Source organism: Natator depressus, chromosome 1 (genome assembly GCF_965152275.1).
Source record: "Natator depressus isolate rNatDep1 chromosome 1, rNatDep2.hap1, whole genome shotgun sequence".
Lineage (NCBI taxonomy): Eukaryota > Metazoa > Chordata > Testudines > Cheloniidae > Natator > Natator depressus.
Genome location: NC_134234.1, coordinates 212,522,888 through 212,543,504, shown reverse-complemented (window position 1 = coordinate 212,543,504; position 20,617 = coordinate 212,522,888). Strand labels below are relative to the sequence as shown.

Sequence of the window (20,617 nt, the reverse complement as noted above, 5' to 3'; positions counted from 1 at the left end):
CTGGCAGAGCCTGCCATGCAGGAGAGAGCAGGGGGCGGAGAAGAGTGGCTGGCCGGGGCCCCTTCGGAGCATGGGCCCGGCGCCCTGGCACCAGTGGTGCCATTGCTAAATTCGCTACTGAACTGAGCGATCTAGGTACTCGTATGGCCCCGTCATTGTAATATTTCAGCCTCTCCCAGACATTCATCAATTTACCTCACATCATCCCTGTGAGTTACATAAGTGTCATTGTCCCCAGTGTACAGGTGGCGAGCTGAGGCACAGAGAGGTTAATAATTTAGCCACAGATGATGCTTTGGGATAACCCAGGCCAGTAAGGGGTTCAGACAACATCTGCCTTGCAACGCTGGCTGCCTTAAATGCGATGTTGCTGTGGCTTACTACTGGCTGAGACCATTAATGCCTTGCTATGGAAGAGCACAGAGCTGTCCTCACTCAAATAATCCGTTGTTAGGCCCATGCCCAAGAAGCCATGACGTGAAGCTCTCATTGCCCTGCTTTCACTGTCCATGTTCTGGGTAATTTCATTGAGCAAATTGTGGAGAAGCTACTCTGATGTCACCTGAGGTCTCCTGCTGTACCTGAGTTATTTTAGTCAGGAGAAATCCTGGGCATGGGATGAAAACTGCTCTGATTTCATGAGTTGATGGTCTCCTAACCGCGCTGGCTCTCTTAGCTCTGCCATCAACTTCTGACAATCTTGACTCTGGTTTTGTGGCTTTGCCTGCATGTCATGGCTGGGGTGCAGGGTACTGCCCTAAAATGACTCCATTCCTTCCTTCCTCAGAGATCCCTGAGGGTCAAGGAAGACAGCGCGAGGAGAAACGTTAAAGTTTTCAATTTTGTTATTTTTGTCAAAAATTTGAATTTCAACATAACAAAAAGGGGGGGAAATGTCCAACAAAGGTTCATCACACTCTGCCCCTGTTCTTCTCCCGGCTCTGGTGCTGGGTAACTGCCCATCGACCCTGCAGGAGATCTTTTGTGCCCTTCTGCTAGGCTCTGTTCTGTAACTGCTCATGTCCAGAGTCTGTTCGGCCTCTGGGGAATAGCATGATGCAGGAGATGTCTTGGACCGTGGCACTATCAGGATGTTTCTTTTCCATCTCACATGAATGCCGCAGTCCCATACTCTAGCATTTGTTGTGGTCTTAGCTGAGAGCCAGCTGGCTGAAAATGGTGATACTGGTAGCTCAGGGAAATGCCTGAAAAATGTGAGGTGATGCTGTTATCTTCCATCATTGAAGTGGTTTCCCAATCTGTCAGTGAGGTTTTCAATGTGTGTGACTTCTAAGTCCCCAACTGCTCCTCAACCCCAGCTAGCGTCAGTGCCCAGTGCCCGATGCCCGGTTCCTTTTGTGTTTTGATACACGAGTTGAATGATTTGTCAGTGAAATGGACTCATTACAGGTATCCGTGGCTGTGTGATCTTCTCACTGCATGACTTTCATGTGCTTTACATTGGCATACTGCAGCCCTTCTTTTCACTCACTTAATTCTCTTGGTCAGAGGCAGTAGAGCCCACCAGGTCTCTGTTGTTTGTTTTGGCTTCTTCTTTACAGCAGTGTGCAATTCCAGGCCTTACCCTATGATCCCCTCTGTTGTCTGGGTCCTGGATAAATACAGGACTCTCCCTCTCTCCCTTTGTGACTGCTGAGATGCTCCTGCCACACATCTCCCAATAACCGGATCATAAATACTACAAGCTACACAAGATCCTGAGAGGAGGTACGCTAAGGGCTGCATTAGGGAGGCTGTGTTGGTGAGTATCTGAGTGTCTGTTGTGGGGACAGTTTGACAGTTTGACCGTGTGCTTGATTGGTGGTTTGAAAAGTGTGAATTGGGAGTGCTTTGTTCCAGGTGAGCTTTGAGTGGGCCTGACTGTTATAAAAAGCCAGTCAGCTGCGAACCAGCTGAGCAGCGAACAGCAGAGAGGCTAACAGAGGGAGTTTGCCAGGGATCTGCCTGAGAGGAGGGCCCACTGAGGCTTACATCTTGCCGGCTTCTCTGAATAGTCACTACAACTCCTGAGGAAGCTCGTAGAAGGAAGGTAATATGGATGGGGAGTGTTCAGCTGTTGTGACCTGCACTGGATCTGCCATGTTTGTCTTTCTTCCACAGGACAGAAGTGACTTTTGTCTGTACAAAGTGCAAGCTGGTCTCCATACTGGAAGAGAAGGTTCAAGGTCTGGAGAAACAAGTATCGACCCTGCGTTGCATAAGAGAAACTGAAGATTTCCTGGACAGATGTCAGGATATGCTTCTACGGACACAATGTTCTGAAGATTCAGAACAGGCTGCGCAGCGGGGACAGGAGGACGGTGAAGAAATTTGGCAGCAGGCGACTTCCAGAAGAAGAAAGGGGAGCTTCCATGTACCAGCAACGCAGATACAGGTAAGCAACCTTTTTCATGTTCTCTCCACACTTACTAATGCGGAGAATGGACTAGATGATACATCTGAGGGAAGGGAAGAGAAGGAGACTATGACGTTTGAAAGGAATGAGATGCACTGTGCTAGGGATGGGGGTTCCACGACCACTGCTCCCAAGAGAAGGAGGCGGGTGGTGGTGGTCGGGGACTCTCTCCTCAGGGAGACTGAGTCATCTATCTGCTGCCCTGACCGGGAAAACCGAGAAGTCTGCTGCTTGCCAGGAGCTAGGATTCAAGATGTGACTGAGGGATTGCCGAGACTCATCAAGCCCTCAGATCGCTACCCCTTCCTGCTTCTCCATGTGGGCATCAATGATACTGCCAAGAATGACCTTGACTGGAACACTGCAGACTACGTGGCTCTGGGAAGAAGGATAAAGGAGTTTGAGGCGCAAGTGGTGTTCTTGTCCATCCTCCCCGTGGAAGGAAAAGGCCTGGGTAGACACCGTCTAACTTACTAGATCCCAGGCCCTGGTTCTCATGGGAGACTTCAATCACCCTAATATCTGTTGGGAGAGCAATACAGCGGTGCACAGACAATCCAGGAAGTTTTTGGAAAGTGTAGGGGACAATTTCCTGGTGCAAGTGCTGGAGGAACCAACTAGGGGCAGAACTCTTCTTGAGCTGCTGTTCACAAACCGGGAAGAATTAGTAGGGGAAGCAAAAGTGGATGGGAACCTGGGAGGCAGTGACCATGAGACGGTCGAGTTCAGGATCCTGACACAGGGAAGAAAGGAGAGCAGCAGAATACGGACCCTGGACTTCAGAAAAGCAGACTTTGACTCCCTCCGGGAACTGATGGGCAGGATGCCCTGGGAGAATAACATGAGGGGGAAAGGAGTCCAGGAGAGCTGGCTGTATTTTAAAGAAACATTATTGAGATTACAGGGACAAACCATCCTGATGTGTAGAAAGAATAGTAAATATGGCAGGCAACCAGCTTGGCTTAAGAGTGAAATCCTTGCTGATCTTAAACACAAAAAAGAAGCTTACAAGAAGTGGAAGATTGGACAAATGACCAGGGAAAAGTATAAAAATATTGCTTGGGCATGCAGGAGTGAAATCAGGAAGACCAAATCACACTTGCAGTTGCAGCTAGCAAGGGATGTTAAGAGTAACAAGAAGGGTTTCTTCAGGTACGTTAGCAACAAGACGAAAGTCAAGGAAAGTGTGGGCCTCTTACTGACTGAGGGAGGCAACCTAGTGACAGAGGATGTGGAAGAAGCTAATGTACTCAATGCTTTTTTTGCCTCTGTCTTCACGAACAAGGTCAGCTCCCAGACTACTGCACTGGGCATCACAGCATGGGGAGGAGGAGACCAGCCCTCTGTGGAGAAAGAAGTGGTTCAGGACTATTTAGAAAAGCTGGATGAGCACAAGTCCATGGGGCCAGATGCGCTGCATCTGAGAGTGTGAAACGAGTTGGCAGATGTGATTGCAGACCTATTTGCCATTATCTTTGAAAACTCATGGCGATCGGGGGAGGTCCCGGATGACTGGAAGAAGACTAATGTAGTGCCCATCTTTAAAAAAGGGAAGAAGGAGGATCCTGAGAACTACAGGCCAGTCAGCCTCACCTCAGTCCCTGGAAAAATCATGGAGCAGGTCCTCAAAGAATCAATTCTGAAGCACTTAGAGGAGAGGAAAGTGATCAGGAACAGTCAGCATGGATTCACCAAGGGCAAGTCATGCCTAACTGATGTAATTGCCTTCTATAATGAGATAACTAGCTCTGTGGATGAGGGGAAAGCGGTGGACGTGTTGTTCCTTGACTTTAGCAAAGCTTTTGACACGGTCTCCCACAGTATTCTTGCCAGCAAATTAAAGAAGTATGGGCTGGATGAATGGACTATAAGGTGGATAGAAAGTTGGCTAGACTGTCGGGCTCAACAGGTAGTGAACAATGGCTCCATGTCTAGTTTGAAGCCGGTATCAAGTGGAGTGCCCCAAGGGTCGGTCCTTGGGCCGGTTTTGTTCAATATCTTCATTAATGATCTGGAGGATGGTGTGGATTGCACCCTCAGCAATGACAGATGACACTAAACTGGGAGGAGAGGTAGATACGCTGGAGGGTAGGGATAGGATACAGAGGGACCTAGACAAATTAGAGGATTGGGCCAAAAGAAATCTGATGAGGTTCAACAAGGACAAGGGCAGAGTCCTGCACTTAGGAAGGAAGAATCCCATGCACCGCTACAGACTAGGGACCAAATGGCTCGGCAGCAGTTCTGCAGAAAAGGACCTAGGGGTTACAGTGGACGAGAAGCTGGATATGAGTCAACAGTGTGCCCTTGTTGCCAAGAAGGCCAATGGCATTTTGGGATGGATAAATAGGGGCATTGTCAGCAGATCGAGGGACGTGATCATTCCCCTCTATTTGACATCTGTGAGGTCTCATCTGGAGAGGGGAGGGATAGCTTAGTGGTTTGAGCATTAGCCTGCTAAACCCAGGGTTGTGAGTTCAGTCCTTGAGAAGGCCATTCAGGGATCTGGGGCAAAAATTGGGGATTGGTGCTGCTTTGAGCAGCGGGTTGGACTAGATGACCGCCTGAGGTCCCTTCCAACCCTGATATTCTGTGAACTGTGTCCAGTTTTGGGCCCCACACTACAAGAAGGATGTGGAAAAATTGGAAAATGTCCAGCGGAGGGCAACAAAAATGATTAGGGGACTGGAACACATGACTTATGAGGAGAGGCTGAGGGAACTGGGGATGTTTAGTCTATGGAAGAGAAGAATGAGGGGGGATTTGATAGCTGCTTTCAACTACCAGAAAGGGGGTTCCAAAGAGGTTGGATCTCGACTGTTCTCAGTGGTAGCAGATGACAGAACAAGGAGTAATGGTCTCAAGTTGCAGTGGGGGAGGTTTAGGTTGGATATTAGGAAAAACTTTTTCACTAGGAGGGTGGTGAAACACTGGAATGCGTTACCTAGGGAGGTGGTGGCATCTCCTTCCATAGTTTTTAAGGTCAGGCTTGAGAAAGCCCTGGCTGGGATGATTTTAGTTGGGGATTGGTCCTGCTCTGAGCAGGGGATTGGACTAGATGACCTCCTGAGGTCCCTTCCAACCCTGATATTCTATGATTCTATGACACCTGTTCTGAAGGGGACGGCCTTGGAGCACCTGTCACAGCGCTGCCAGCCCTGGCAAACTGCCCCTGGTGATGGGATTTTGATGAGGTGGGGCCCAGTCTCCAGATAACATGAAAAGCTCCAAACACCTAGTGAATTTGAGCCTTTGATTGACAGTCTGCTCCACTTGTCCACCTCGTGGGGCAGAAAAAACAATCAGAGCTGTTGCAAGGAGAGCTCACCCCCTCTCCCAGTAACGTTGCCAGCACCTTCTTCCGTTATCAGTCAGTTCTTCAACTCTCTGACCCGTGTTCTGTTTTTTCAGGGTCAGTGGCTGCACTGTGCTGTACTGGCCCTTGCACGGTGAGCCGCTGACAAGGATTGAAGTTAAGGCAGAGCTGGTGTAGCTACCGCATGGTTCCTGGTCTTTGCCTCTCTCTGGACAGATGAGAGAGAACTTCCTGTGCTGAGTCAGAGTTCTCGCCGCTCACCAAGATGGCTTCTGGCTGGGGAAACACCTTGTTGTTCATTGCCAAGGAGCTCACACTGTGGCAGTTTGGTCTTCATGAGGTAGGGGCCGCAAAGTGCCAGAGATGTCTGCATTTGAGCTGTCTACAAGGCCACCTTTCTGTTTGGTACCACAATTGCTGCAATGGGCTGATTTCAAATTCTATTATAAATGGCTCTGTTAGGCCTGTTCTAACACACACCTGCACATGGCTCCTTCAGGCTGGATTTTACCTTTGATTGCTCCCCCGCCCCCAGCTGCTTTTCCACTCAATGTCGGCTATGTTGTTTTCCTGGTTAACTTGCTGCTGTCTCCTGGAAAGCTTGTGTTCTACGGCCAATGTGCTGCTCTTCGCTGTAGAGAAGAGACGGGTTTCAGCTGCATGGACTATAAAGGAGATTCTGTATTCAGACAGATGGAAATGGCCAGGACCCTGCGATTCTCTCTTGCTCCCAGACTGACTACCGCAGCCTGTGCTGCCTGGAGTTACCACACAGGGCAGTCCTAGCACTGGCCTGGGGAGAGAGTCCTGGAATGGGTTGCTATCTACACTACGGTATGCTAGATGGTCACTCAGAACCTAGTCAGTCAGTGTTAAGAACAAGCTCTAACACAGTGAACAGGAAGCCCTCTGAGACACTGCTGCCACTGATGGTCACCTCTGAAGAAGGAAGCTCCATGACACACTCCTCCCACTAATATACCACTGCCATTCAGGAAGCCCTGAGCAGTCTGGATTCCACAAAGGGAGCAGGGGTTGGTCCCTTCTCCTTTGGATACAGCTGACCCCAGTGGTAACATCCCAGCTCTGTGGTTTTAGTGGCCTGGCTACAATTGGACACACACAGATCTGTGGGGTTCAATTTTAGAGGTTTCTTTTTTTCCACATTTGTTTTCATAATTATTTTGTCAAATGAGCAGCATTCTAGGCTCTAGAGTTATTTAACTAATCAGACAGAATCATTTTTCACACAGTTCTGCCCTGCACCAAGGAGGGACGTTACATGATGATCCGAGACTGAAGGAAAGATGACATCAGAAGCGGACTCGTCACTCATATATGGTAACAGCTGGAGTTTTAGAATTGTATTGGATGTTTTAGCTGCATAAAAATTTAGATAAACTCTCTGATAATGTCTAAAAAGGTGAATATTGTTTCTATTGGTTCCTTCTGGCAGCTGATGCCAGCATCTGAATCTACATATTTCCCTGACACTGCTTTGTTGTCACTTGTCAGACACAGAGGAGCCCTGGCAGAGTGTTTCCGTGCTGGCTGTGCAGTGTCAGGAGGGGACGGCAGGTCCGTCTGGTAATGAAGGGACATCTCTCCACTCCGCTGCTTTGGCTTCTCCTCTTTCTTCAGGACACCACGGGTAAGTGCCTGCTTTATTTCACTGGATGAGCTGGGCAGATGAGAAGTAGGAAGAAAGTTGTAATCCACTAGAAACAGTGTTTTATTCCAGAAGTCAGTGAAGCAAATGGAAAGCAGGCAGTTGGGGTTAAAGTAAATTTGTGTTTCTGATTATCTCCCATTGGTTATTCTGAGAGAGGAGGTTTATATATTTGCAATAATCATAGATTTGACCCTGTCACAATCTGTGTGCTTTATAAAATACCCCAGTCTTGTATCACTGTGAGCCCAGAGTTGCTTTTAGTGAACTAATGACTTCAGTGCTTAGAAATTCCTGTCAATTAATCAGAAGAAAAGCAGAGTGGACTTCTATATTATGACCTCCAGCCTCATCGCCCGTCCAGCTCTGTGCCTGTGTATGGAACCTGTGAATAATTCCTGATATACACTCCATGCCATTTAAAATAACACTGCTGTCCTGTGTGCGTCAAACGTGCTGGGCCAACTTCAGCAGGTTTGAATGATGCACTTGTCAGGACACTGAACTGTTCAGTAGCAGCCTGTTTCTGTGAGTTGCTGCAGTCTGAGACGCTGCTGTTCTGTAGCTGCAGTGTGAACAGGTGAAGCTGAAGATGAAAGTCAGATTTTAGAAACCTCAAATATTTAGCTAGAGACAAACTGCGGTACCACAGCTGCTATGTAGAGATCACAGATAGCTCTGCAATGTCTCTGTGCCTTGGAGGGTAGGTGCTGAGGATTCCAGAGCAAGGACATTTTCTGAAGTGCGGGTTTGTAGCTGAACTTCCCAAGAAAGTTACACAGAAGTAGCTGGAGTTTGATCTCATGATAAAACTGATCTTTACCAGAGTGAAAACGCAGAGAATTCCATTGGGATTCAAAAAACAAAAAAAAACAAAAAAAATTGCAGCCGAAGAGAAATGGTTTTGTGAAATTGTTGCCCCATGACTAACAGCCTTTGCTGGTTTGGGGCCACAAAGAGCAAGAGGCAGGTGTAACATGATGGTTCCTGCTGAAACCAGAGAGCAAATGTGCTGCAGTGGATATGCCCTACTGGGAACGGCAATTAGAGGAAATCATAACAATAAACCCTCAGTCACGTCTGTGGCGAGGACACCATGGAATACATGAGTGCACAGCCTGTGCCCCCTGTGTAACTTACGGATGGTTCTATGGTGAAAACCCTGCACTGGGAATCCGGCGATTAGGGTCTGTTCTTGTCTCTGCCACAGATTGAGTGTGTGACCTTGGGGCATCTCATTTCATTTCTCACTGCCTCAGGTTCCCTTTCTGTAAAATGGGAACAATACCTACCTGTGTGATTGAGGGTGGAGAGAGAACGTGGAGATAAATTCACCAGACAGAAAAAACCTTTAAATAAATTAAAATGACCAAAGTCAACTCTTTTGTTCCAAGCCGAACACATGGGTTCCTACAGAGCGGGGAAGGGTCAGAAGAGACACCAAGTTTCTTAATCTGACTGAGTGTTGCAGAATGAATCCCTTCAACAAGGGGTCACCAGTACCCAAATTTGAGAACCACTGAACAAGAGGGATGTGGAGGTGGGTCCAGAGCTCCTGGACTTCCCATAATAGTCACTGTGCTCTGGGGAAGGGGTTTGTTTTCACCATGAGATTGTATGGAACAGTGCCCCCCTCCCCACAGCTCCCCATCAATATACAGCTGTAATTGCAGCTAGCAGGAGCTCTCTGCTCTGAGGGTTCTGATGTCCCCTGCCCCCCAGGATGGAGTTACAGCCCCTGTTACTGGAGAGGGAATGTGCTTTATAAAAACTGGGTATAAAATAGCCATCACAGATGAATCTGCACTTATACTTTGTAACCAGCAGGTAAATGCAGATGGGGAAAAACATTTTCTCTAATACCTTCTGAGAAAACATTTAAAAATTTGAAGCAGGTAGAATGGGAGGGGTCTGGGAGGAACAGTGACTCAGACAGAGGAGGAAGGCAAGTAGCATTGAGTGGCAGGTGGGCTGTATGTGTGTGTGTGGGGGGTGGCACTGAATGGGCAGAGCAGCAGCAAGTGTGAGGGGAGGGAGAGCAGGATAGTGGGATATGTCTGGCTCTCCATGTTATGTTCACAGCAGAAACACAGAGAAGTTAAATAAATATATGAAATACTCTTTCTGGAAGGTTGCAATGTAACACGACTTTATAACTTAGAATGTAGAACATGCGGATGACACTGAACTGAGAGGAGAGGTAGATACGCTGGAGGGTAGGGATAGGATACAGAGGGACCTAGACAAATTAGAGGATTGGGCCAAAAGAATTCTGATGAGGTTCAACAAGGACAAAGGCAGAGTCCTGCACTTAGGAAGGAAGAATCCCATGCACCGCTACAGACTAGGGACCGAATGGCTCGGCAGCAGTTCTGCAGAAAAGGACCTAGGGGTTACAGTGGACGAGAAGCTGGATATGAGTCAACAATGTGTCCTTGTTGCCAAGAAGGCCAATGGCATTTTGGGATGGATAAATAGGGGCATTGTCAGCAGATTGAGGGACGTGATCATTCCCCTCTATTCGACATCGGTGAGGTCTCATCTGGAGTACTGTGTCCAGTTTTGGGCCCCACACTACAAGAAGGATGTGGAAAAATTGGAAAGAGTCCAGTGGGGGGCAACCAAAATGATTAGGGGACTGGAACACATGATTTATGAGGAGAGGCTGAGGGAACTGGGATTGTTTAGTCTGCGGAAGTGAAGAATGAGGGGAGATTTGATAGCTGCTTTCAACTCCCTGAAAGGGGGTTCCAAAGAGGATGGCTCTAGACTGTTCCCAGTGGTAGCAGATGACAGAACAAGGAGTAATAGTCTCAAGTTGCAGTGGGGGAGGTTTAGGTTGGATATTAGGAAAAACTTTTTCACTAGGAGGGTGATGAAACACTGGAATGCGTTACCTAGGGAGGTGGTGGAATCTCCTTCCTTAGATATTTTTAAGGTCAGGCTTGAGAAAGCCCTGGCTGGGATGATTTAGTTGGGGATTGGTCCTGCTTTGAGCAGGGGATTGGACTAGATGACCTCCTGAGGTCCCTTCCAACCCTGATATTCTATGATTCTATGAACCCTCACACACAAGAACCCCAAAACAGAGAGAGACAAAGCAGGGTGCTCCACAAGGCAGAGAGGCACAATTTACCCCACCTAGGTTTAGGTGGGCTCTCTGGAGTCTGTTTGCTGAAGGCCCAGAGTGCCACTTCCTTACAAAGCGCTCCATCCCTAGCCTGCAAACATGACCAGGAAGTCCCTTCCTCTTAAAGTGGCAGCAGGTTGTCATTTTAACAGTTTTCAATACACCACACTCCTTTCCAGGCAGGAGAGGTTGTTGGAGATGGGTGGAGGAGCTGGTGCTAGGGAGAGGTTGGGTGGGGGGACATGTTTTCAAGTGAGTGGTGGGGGAGAAGGGTCGAAGGAATGAGGAGATTGGGTGGTGAGGGAGGGTGGTGAATCACACAGCAGTGACGGAGCTCAGCATTCACCAGTCCAGAGGGCTCAGAGGGGAGAAGATACCTCATGCTGCCTCCCCAGTGACAAGCCTGACTGGGATATCAGGGAGTAAAGCCCAGGACCCTTGTGTGATAATCTCCAAGCCAGAGGGGATGGGCTCTGCTCTGTCTGCAACTCTGCTCTGTGTCTCTTTGAAGGTGCTGATGAGCTGAGGCTGGTGAATGGAAGCAGCCCCTGTGCCGGGAGAGTGGAGGTTAAACACCAGGATCAGTGGGGGACGGTGTGTGATGTTCCCTGGGACATGAAAGATGCTGAGGTGGTTTGTAAGCAGTTGGGATGTGGACCTGCTCTCAGTGCCCTTGGTAATGCTCATTTTGGAGAAGGATCTGGACCAACTTGGCTGATTCTAGCTGATTGTGTTGGTGACGAGTCAGCTCTCTGGGACTGCAGACATATAGGATGGGGTGCACTCCAGTGCCCTCATTCTTTTGATACCGGAGTGATCTGCTCAGGTAAGAACTCTGCCCAACCTGCCCCTGTAGGAAACTCCCTATGAGGGAGAAGGGACTGAACCCAAAGTGTGTGACATTCCTGGAGACTCAGAGCTGGAGGGTGGCCCTGCACTGAGGTCTGTGTGGAGCTGACCAGTCTCTCCCTGAGCTCCCCTTGGTAGACTGGGGATGAGCAGGCTGTGCCATCCTCTGGGCAGGTCAGACAGCTGTCATGGAGTAAGGGTGGGGTGGGGCGAAGCCCCATTAGCAGGTCTGTGCCGGTAGGTGCCTGTGTATAGAAGCCCAGTGTCTCCCCAGGGGAGCAGCAGTTGTGACCCTGCCTGTGGCTGCGGGAGCTGGGACTGGAGCCAGGGGGTCGAGTGCTGTGGACCTTTCCCCAGAGTTCCCTGAGGCAGCAGGAGAGGAGCCCTGAGCCTGACCATGGCAAGTGGGAGGGGCCAAAACAGCTGGGGGTAGGTGCAGGGGGCAAAAACTGACTCCACTGCTCCACACAGCATCCTCCTTCCCCGAATCCCCCCAGGGTCAGGCAGGAAACTCCCACATGACGTGTAGCTCTTTGTTCTGCAGCCCACCTGGCTGCCTTCCCATGCAGGGTGAGCTAGAATTACCCCCAGGATAATGTCGTGGAGACGGCATCTGGATCCCTCTGCACTTGGGAAATAAATGTGTATGTATAACCTGGCTTCATCAAAGCTTGTGCTGTTAAAATGGCTGTGTTTGCACACAGGTCTAAAGAGAGTGACTGTTAAAAACAGCCCTGACACACGTAATACTAAGCCCTGGTCTACACTACAGAGTTAGGTTGATGTAAGACAGTTTACATTGACCTAATTCCATAAGCGTCTACACTAAAATGTAGCTCCTGCCAATGTAACTTGCCCACTACCCCGACATAACTCCAGCTCCATGAGAGGTGTAGCACTTAGGTCGATGTAGCTAGGTCTACGCACTGTCAGTGTGGACACTACATTGCTTATATTGACTGTTGCTGCCTTTCTGAATCCATCCCACAATGCTCCACACTGATAGTTAAACTGATGCAAGCATGGGCTGGGGGTATGACAGGCCAGGGGAGGCTGAACCTCCCCAAACAGCCAAGCATGGCCCCACCCACGCTCCACCCTGAATCCCCTCCTGCTTCCTGCCACTTCCCAATGTCCTCAGCCCAGGGAGGTTGCTCCTCTTCCCAGAGGGGGCTGGGGCTAGCGCGTGCCAGCCTGGGGCTCAGGACTCCGGCCAGTTGGGGCCCCTGGTGCTCTGGGGCTGGGGGCTCTTGGGAAGGTTGGTCAGGGCGGCCCGGGGCTGGGGCGGGGGGGCCAGCAACCACGGTCAGGGGCTCGAGGTTCCCTCAGAGGAGGAGGGGCAGAAGGGATGGAGGAGGGGTGGGGCTTCAGGCAGAAGGGGCAGGGCCAGGGGCTAGGATCCCTGAATAGGCGGCTCAAACGCCGCCCATGGGTGCAAGCACTCCTGGTGAGGATGCGCACCACCAACACAAGGAGCGTAGTGTGGACACACAAAAGCGATTTAGTTACTGTGGCGGCTATATATTCACATAATTTAGGTCAACTACATTTTGTACTGTAGACTTGCCCTCAGTGTAGGACATTGGTCGCTGCAGCTGGCTGAACAGCGACAACACCTCTTTTTTCCGATTAGCTCAGTTTGCATCTCTCTGCAAATCCCTGATCACTGCTAATGGTGAGGTCACGTCTGATCACTGGGGTCAGTGCTTTGTGTGTCTCCCCCTCACACCCTGCCACTCACTTACCACCCTGAATTCCACTGAAGGTGTCCGATGAAGTGAGCTGTAGCTCACGAAAGCTTATGCTCAAATAAATTTGTTAGTCTCTAAGGTGCCACAAGTCCTCCTTTTCTTTTTACCATCCTCAGTGACAGTTTCCCCAGAAACTGTGGGGGAGGTCACCCCTCCCCTGTGCCCTCTTGGCCCTGTGTCAGAACACAGGGGCCACAGTCACCATAAGCCTCCCCCACCCACCTTCCCTCAGAAATACGCCGGGCACAGTGGGGGCCTCCTCAACAGGCCCTAAAGTGGAGTAACCCTCAGCACATGGAGATGCACTGGCTCCCCTCTCAGTCTCTGTGCCAGGCTCAGCGCAGGTGCATGGATCTACCGGGGCCGAGGTGAAGGGTCTCTCTCTGGGCTTCATTCTGGGTTTCCTGTGTGCAGTGAGCTCTACAGCTGCAGTGTCTCAGCTGAGGTGTAACTGCCTGAGCTGCAGCATCCTAATTTCCGCTGTTTCTATACCAGAAATGCACAAGTGCAGAGAGGAGCGCCTTTGCATAATGGGAGGAGCCAAAAGTGGGAGCCTGGCAGCCACACCCCCATTCCCTGCTGGGCCTGTTCTTGTCTCTGCAGCCGCAGCTCTGGGCTTGTAAACCCTGAACTTCTGGGCCTATTGGTGCTGCTTGGAGGATTTGGGGAGGATCCAGAGGGTACAAAGGAACTCGACCAGCTATCTGGGAATTAGGCACCAGCATTTACAAGGTAAATGCTGAATAAACGTGAAATGGAAACTGACTTGTCTGAGAAACCCTCATTCTATCCCTCCTGCTCCAGTGTACCTCCTGTAACTCATCTTGGTACCGAAGCGACCAATGAGACACATGAACTGAGTGTCCCCTCACAGTTATTATTGACAATTATTTACCTCAGGAATTATTATTGACAATTATTTACCTGAGGTTACAGAAAGAGACATTTACACGAAAGGAAAAGATTCATTGGCATTTTAAGTTCTCTGCATGAATGCTCAGTGTGTGTCCTTCATTTTGGGTCTGTATCACACATTGGCACCACATTTGGCCCTTGGTAGATTGAGAGCTCTGCTCCCCAGACACAGCTGCTGTAAAGTTGCCCTGAGTCTGTGCTAGGGCAATGCTCACATGTACTAGTCTGCACAATGACCCTCCCCACCGCTGACAAACACTGGCTGGATGTTGGGAGACCCCACTTTACCAGTCAGTAATCAGCTCAGGTGCTCTGCTACTTTCCCTCTCTCCCACCTCTCCTGTCTGCACAGCCCCTGCGTGGCTTTCACACCCTGCACCCACACAAAACCTATCTGGCCAATTTTCTGTATTGCACCAAGGGAAATGCATCACAATTCCCTTCATCTACACACCAGGCAGCAACCCTGTACACACCAGGAGTACAGGAGGAGAGCAGAGAGGCCAACACACAGCATGGCATTGTTAGATATTGCTATTGAATAGGATCCCTGTCCATCAGCTTTGCACTTCTCTTTAGAGCAGCCTCGTGGCTTCTCCAGTTTACACCATCCACTTACATCCAGGCTCTCATCTGGAAATAAGCACAGTATGGATTTTGCTAACAGCTCCTTTTTGGAGCATGCCTCTCGTCTCACAGAGCCAGCTGGTCTAGCTTCAACTACACCTATGTTTCACAGGCAACAATCAGCTTAGAGGTGGTGAGTGGGTGCAGTTGACTAGTGGTGATGTGTAAGGCCCACTTTACACCACTGTTATACCAGTGCAGCTGCCTACACAAAGCACTATGGAGGACAGAGACCTCTGTGTGCACATAGCCCTGCAGTCACTGCTAGAGTTGAACATTTCTCACACTATTTATTGTCATTGGTGCTCTCAGAGATCGGAGGCCATTGTTCATTCATTGCAATGAAGGCCAGACTCTCCTTACTGCCTGTGGACAGACAGTTTCGCATGTCAGTGACTGTGGAATTAAATTAAAATTCACTAACAAAAATCCTCATTAATGCATCTGGTGGGAGATGAAGGCAGTCTGTGTTTTTAATGATGGGTTTAGCTAGGTTCATGGGACTCTGTATGCTACTACCTCAGGGAGAGGCCTTGTACCTGGGAATCAGGGGGCAGACTCAGTGTGTGAGGCAACCAAGAGGGAGAGCGGAGAGACACTATTTAGAGTGATAGGGGATGCGTCAGGTCGGGGAGGATAGCAGTTGTGTCTGGGTGGCCACCAGCCCCCTGCTAAGAGGAGGGGCCATGTCTGAGAGAAAGGAGGGAGGCAGAGTCAAGTGACTGACAAGAGAAAGCCTGGGAACACGAGCAAGTCTGACCAATAGGATATGAGATGCCCAGCACTGGAGAGACAAGAAGCCAATTTCGAGCAGTCTGGAGCCAGCTATGGAAAGGTCAGGACTGGCTGTGTGGTGAGTCCCAGGTCTTCATGCAGGGTCCCCCTGAGAACTGGCCCCTGGGCAGCAGCATCCCTCAGCTTGGGCCTTTCCCTCTTCAAGGTCACTCCCCGGATAAAGATTTCTGTTGGGAATATTCCCCACGAAGCCAGGCTGAATTAGTGCTTCAGCTACCTAGGGAAAATCCACCACCACATGGCAAACTTTGCTCTGACTGTGAGTCCACGCTGCCTGCCTGCTGCGAGTTTGTCTGAGCACTAGGGTAGGAGACTAAAGTTAGGATTTTTAGTAGTCTTATTGAAATGTGCACCTTGAGCCCTGCACCCCTTTGTGATGAGGGGAAATCCCAGGAGCAGAAGCAGCCTGACTCCTGCATGAAGAGGATGCCTTAGAGCAGCGATCATCAGCCCCCGTGCAGTGACTGAGGAGTTTAGATTCATGGGAAACTAATGGGTACTATCAGCATGGGCACCAGTGACCCTGAGAGCAGTGTTTTACCATGTTATGTTATATTTACTTCCTGTTTAGTATAACTACTGTGTTGAAAATACTATATGTGTCTGCTTTATTTCTTGAGAGTCTCTAACTATCTGGCAAGTAAGTGGGGGTTACCCTCTGGTTAGAATTTTCCTTCCAACTGCCCTGGGACCCTGCTAGGAAGGAACGAAGAGAGTGGATGCACTGCCAAATAAATTCATATGGGAAGAAAATAAGGAAGTTGCATCCTGCTGAGCTGGAGATGAGATTCAAAAGAACCCAGGCCTGTCCATCAAATCCTGTAAGGAGATTGATGCTAAAGAAGGTAATTGGATGGTTAAGGGGTGCTACATAAGGGTGAATGGGTTGTAAAAGGATTTTCACAGGGTAGCTGGTCCCTGTGGATAGGCTAAGTCAGCAACCCTGGACCAGAGTAGGTGAGTCCAATCCAGCAAATTAAAGAGGGCCGGGCTACACCTGGGGCTGTAAAGGGCTGCTCGTGGGCAGTTTGGGAAGATGGACAGGGACAGGCTGCATCCTGGGGAGGGGAAGGTACACCAGAGTGGAGTTAGCTCCTGTGGTGTATCCTTGCAACAAGGGGCCAGGGGCTTAGGGAAGCAGCTATGGGTGAAGAAGGGAGCAGAACTGACTGAAACTGGGAAGCTGCCAGGAGCAGCAGTGCCAGAGACCCCTGGATGGGGGTGTCCCTGAGACCAAGGAATAAGAAAAAAGTTTGTTTTTTTTCTATTGGTTTGCTAACTTCTCTTAAGAAAATAAATCTTCTTGCAAAAGACTGGGTGTGGCAGTGCATTCTTTGAAGCTGGGGGAGAAGCATGACTGGGTGACAAGGGTGTAAAGGGATTGTCAAATTTAGCAGGTGTGTGGTTCTTTCTGGGGAATACACTGAGTATTTGAGTGTCGGACAGATGTAGGGTTGTGAGTATAGGCTGTTCAGTACAGTTCACCTAAAAACAAGTTCTATCTTAACAGAGAGAAGGCATTTGACTCAGTGCTACTTTTGTCATGTGCCCTATTCCCTGAGTGATATTTTCAAAGGCAAAGTGTGCATGTTTGTGCTCTGACTGTGTTGGATCACAGCTCAAAGAGGGCAGAGTTAATGTTGCATGGGTGAGCACCTTGACTTTGTGTTTTCAGAGGTTTGAGTTTCCTGAACTCAGCATTCTGGAAGAGCACAAGATACCTCTGGGCAACCTTACCCCTGCACAAATGAAGGTTTCTAGCAGTGAATTTCCTAGTTTTTTGGAACAAAAAGAGAAGTGTTTGTTGTCAGAGTTAGTGGTCATTTAAACGGTTGTAGTTCTCACCTATGTTTGCAGTTGATAGAAACTGTAACAAGGTAATTGGAAAAAGACCTAACTTTTATATAGCCCTTTTCATCAGTAGATCACAAAAAGCTTTACCTCAGTATCCCCATTATACAGCTGGGGAAACTGAAACATAGAGAAGTGAAGTAATTTGCTCAAGGACACTTAGAAGTCCAGAGGCAGAGCTAGGAATAGTCGCAGTCCAGGGGTCTCTATACTAGGCCATATGGTTATTTGGTGATTCCTCAGAGCTCCTACCTGTTTTTGTACCTTTTGTCACAATGGAATGGGAATAATAGTTGTGCTTTGAAATGTTTGTAATGGGTATTTGCTAAGAAGGTCAGTCAGAAAAATTCCATCCATCTGTCCCAAAATCTTGACAGTCTTGTATTACATGGTTGTTACAGTAACTTTAAGTTTGTGAGAGGAGACTGATATTTTTCTCTCCTTCTCCACCCCCTGTCCGACCAGTTTCTGTAAAATTAACCCTCCTCAACATTTCTAGCTCCCCCTCCCCTTCCTATCCCAGTAAGCCATTAGTTGGCACTCAAGAAGCCATTAACATGGAAGAAGTTGTTCCTTGCTGTCTCCAGCTCTGAGCTTCTGCATAAACATATCACAGCAGCAGATCACTGGAGGGCTGCACCCTACCTTGGTTATGGCACCTGAGCTGCACACTGAGCTGGGCCCCCCATTCCCCTGACCCACCCCACCTGGGACTCCTTCCCCAGCCAGGCTCCAGCCCAATCTAGTCCACCCCCATCCAAACTGCCTCCCCCTGCACCCACCTAATGGTGACCTGTACCTTCACTAATCATTTCCTAAATTTTAGAGGAGGAAAATTTAAAGTGGAACAGTTTCAACAGGAGACATTGAGAGCGTTCCAGCCTGGAATAGTTCACGGCCTGGTGAGTAGCACACTCACCTGTGGATCAGGGATAGAATTCCTGAATTCAAGCCCCTGCTCCTGAGTAGGGTTTCAAACCAGTGTCTCCCATATCCCAGACAGGTGCCCTAATCACTGGACTAAAGGTTATAATGGAGAGCACACACAATTTCTGTATGACCCACAATGGGCTCTTCTGATTTTCTGACAAGTTCCAAACAGTTTCAAGGCTGAATCAAATATTTTTTTCTGATTTTTTTGGTTTGCTGTCTGAACCAAGACAACAATTACTGGCCTGGCTGTAGCTAGGAGTGGTGACACCAGAGGGATGGAGGCTGTGGTGAGGATCGGTGTGGAGGTGGAGAGGCTGGGTGGGTGTGACACGCGTAGCTTCCCAATGCCAGGAGGCAAGGGCCTCACTGGTATCAGGTAATGAGTTTCAGATGGCCTGGCTAGTTCAGTGTCCCCCAATTCACTGAGGTCATAATCTGTGTCTGAGAGGTGGCATGTACAGTATTGGAAAACTAATAAGTCACTGATCATTGATATTCTTACACATTGTATGTACAAAGTGTGTACAAGGGTTATGAGTACAGGCTGGAATAATGACTAAAGTATGTTTAAACCAGGCATGTCAGGGGGAGTTGGCAAACAGGTCTGCCAAAGGAATGTGTTTGCTTCTCTGACCAGCCTGGTCATCAGGTAGAGATGAAAAAGATCTATTTGCATATTAGGAAAACAAAACTATCAAGCTCCAAGTTGGGGAGGAGACATCATGTCATCTACATGCAGGAGGCGAGAGAAGCTTGGTCTGCGTTTTACTTAAAGAGTACACTGCAACTGTTTACTGGGCTATAAAAACAGGGGAGCTGAACCTCAAGCAATAAGCAATTGAATCATCTGATTGTATACAATATTATGTACCATATTACTATATTATGAAAGTGTATTGAGTGAGATGTTCAATGAAAGCCTATGCCACACATAATATCATCATGGAATCTATGTATAACTATATTAAGAATTATGGCTTCTCATTGATATTGTGGTTTAAAGTGTGTGTCCAAATAAAGGGTTTCTCCCAGGCAGGAGGGAAGGCAACTATCTACCTGTCCCCAGCGAAATTAAGCAAAGAGTCACCCCAAACAAAGGAAGCTCTATTTGCATAGAAATCAGGAGGGGGATGGGAAGTCCAGAGAAAAGGAAGAACAGCGTAAGGTCATCCTGCCTCTTGAAACAAGATAATTGAACTTTGGAAGATATATGCAAGAACAGAAATCATCTTTGCCATCCGTCACTAGGCAAACACAAGACAACAGTTGCAATTTGACCCAGGTGAAAACTTGAGAATTGTTAGTCTGCTGAGAGCACAGTCGGTCATGCTGACCATGTATTCCCCTGTCAGTATACCTCTGTTGTTTTTTGTCTTCTATCTAGATTGTAAGTTCTTTGGGGCAGAGACTGGCTTTCTCTTCTGTGTTTGTACAACACCTAGCACAATGGAGTTCTGGACCATGAGTAGGGCTCCCAGGTGCTATGATACTACTACTAATGTGCCTGGTGTGATAAGTGCGTGTTGGATTTTACACAACATCTGTGAGACCCAGGTTGAAATCCTGGAGGATGGAAGGGGTAGGAACTAGATAAATCTTCTCAAAATTATGGGCAGCCAGAGAGGGGACCCCTGCAAAATGGTCCAAGTGGTTAAGGGAAGAGAGTGGGGGTGCCTTGTGCTTCTGGTAGGATGCCACAGGAAGTTGTGGCTAATGAACACTCTGTGAGAAAGCAAGGGAGTTTTGCTTTGATTACATTCTGAATTAATAGCTTGGGGTGGGAGGTATTACGGCATTTATGGGCTGAGCTCGACCTGATTAAGTTTTTCAGACAAAATGGTAGCCAACAGAGGAGAGCAGCACAAATGATTAAAGGTCTAGAAAACATCAACTATGAGGAAAGATGGGAAAAAAATGGGTTGGTTTAGTCTGGAGAAGCGAAGGCTGATGGAGGGACATAGAATCATAGAATCACAGAATATCAGGGTTGGAAGGGACCTCAGGAGGTCATCTAGTCCAACCCCCTGCTCAAAGCAGGACCAATCCCCAATCAAATCATCCCAGCCAGGACTTTGTCAAGCCTGACCTTAAAAACTTCTAAGGAAGGAGATTCTACCACCTCCCTAGGTAACGCATTCCAGTGTTTCACCACCCTCCTAGTGAAAAAGTTTTTCCTAATATCCAACCTAAACCTCCCCCACTGCAACTTGAGACCATTACTCCTTGTTCTGTCATCTTCTACCACTGAGAATAGTCTGGAACCATCCTCTTTGGAACCACCTCTCAGGTAGTTGAAAGCAGCTATCAAATCCCCCCTCATTCTTCTCTTCTGCAGACTAAACAATCCCAGTTCCCTCAGCCTCTC

At 48.6% G+C, this 20,617-nt stretch overlaps 1 protein-coding gene across 1 annotated transcript in view; it reads left to right on the top strand.

The window, feature by feature from the left end:
• The first annotated feature begins 7,067 nt into the window (after window positions 1-7,067).
• The window catches only part of LOC141975040 (antigen WC1.1-like), a 67,166-nt gene continuing 53,616 nt past the window's right edge, over window positions 7,068-20,617 (top strand). Inside the window, exons 1-3 of the mRNA XM_074935197.1 lie at window positions 7,068-7,073; window positions 7,248-7,383; window positions 11,043-11,357. Of these exons, the coding sequence (XP_074791298.1) occupies window positions 7,071-7,073; window positions 7,248-7,383; window positions 11,043-11,357 (454 nt within the window). The 5' untranslated portion in view covers window positions 7,068-7,070. The remainder of the gene's footprint in view (window positions 7,074-7,247; window positions 7,384-11,042; window positions 11,358-20,617) is intronic.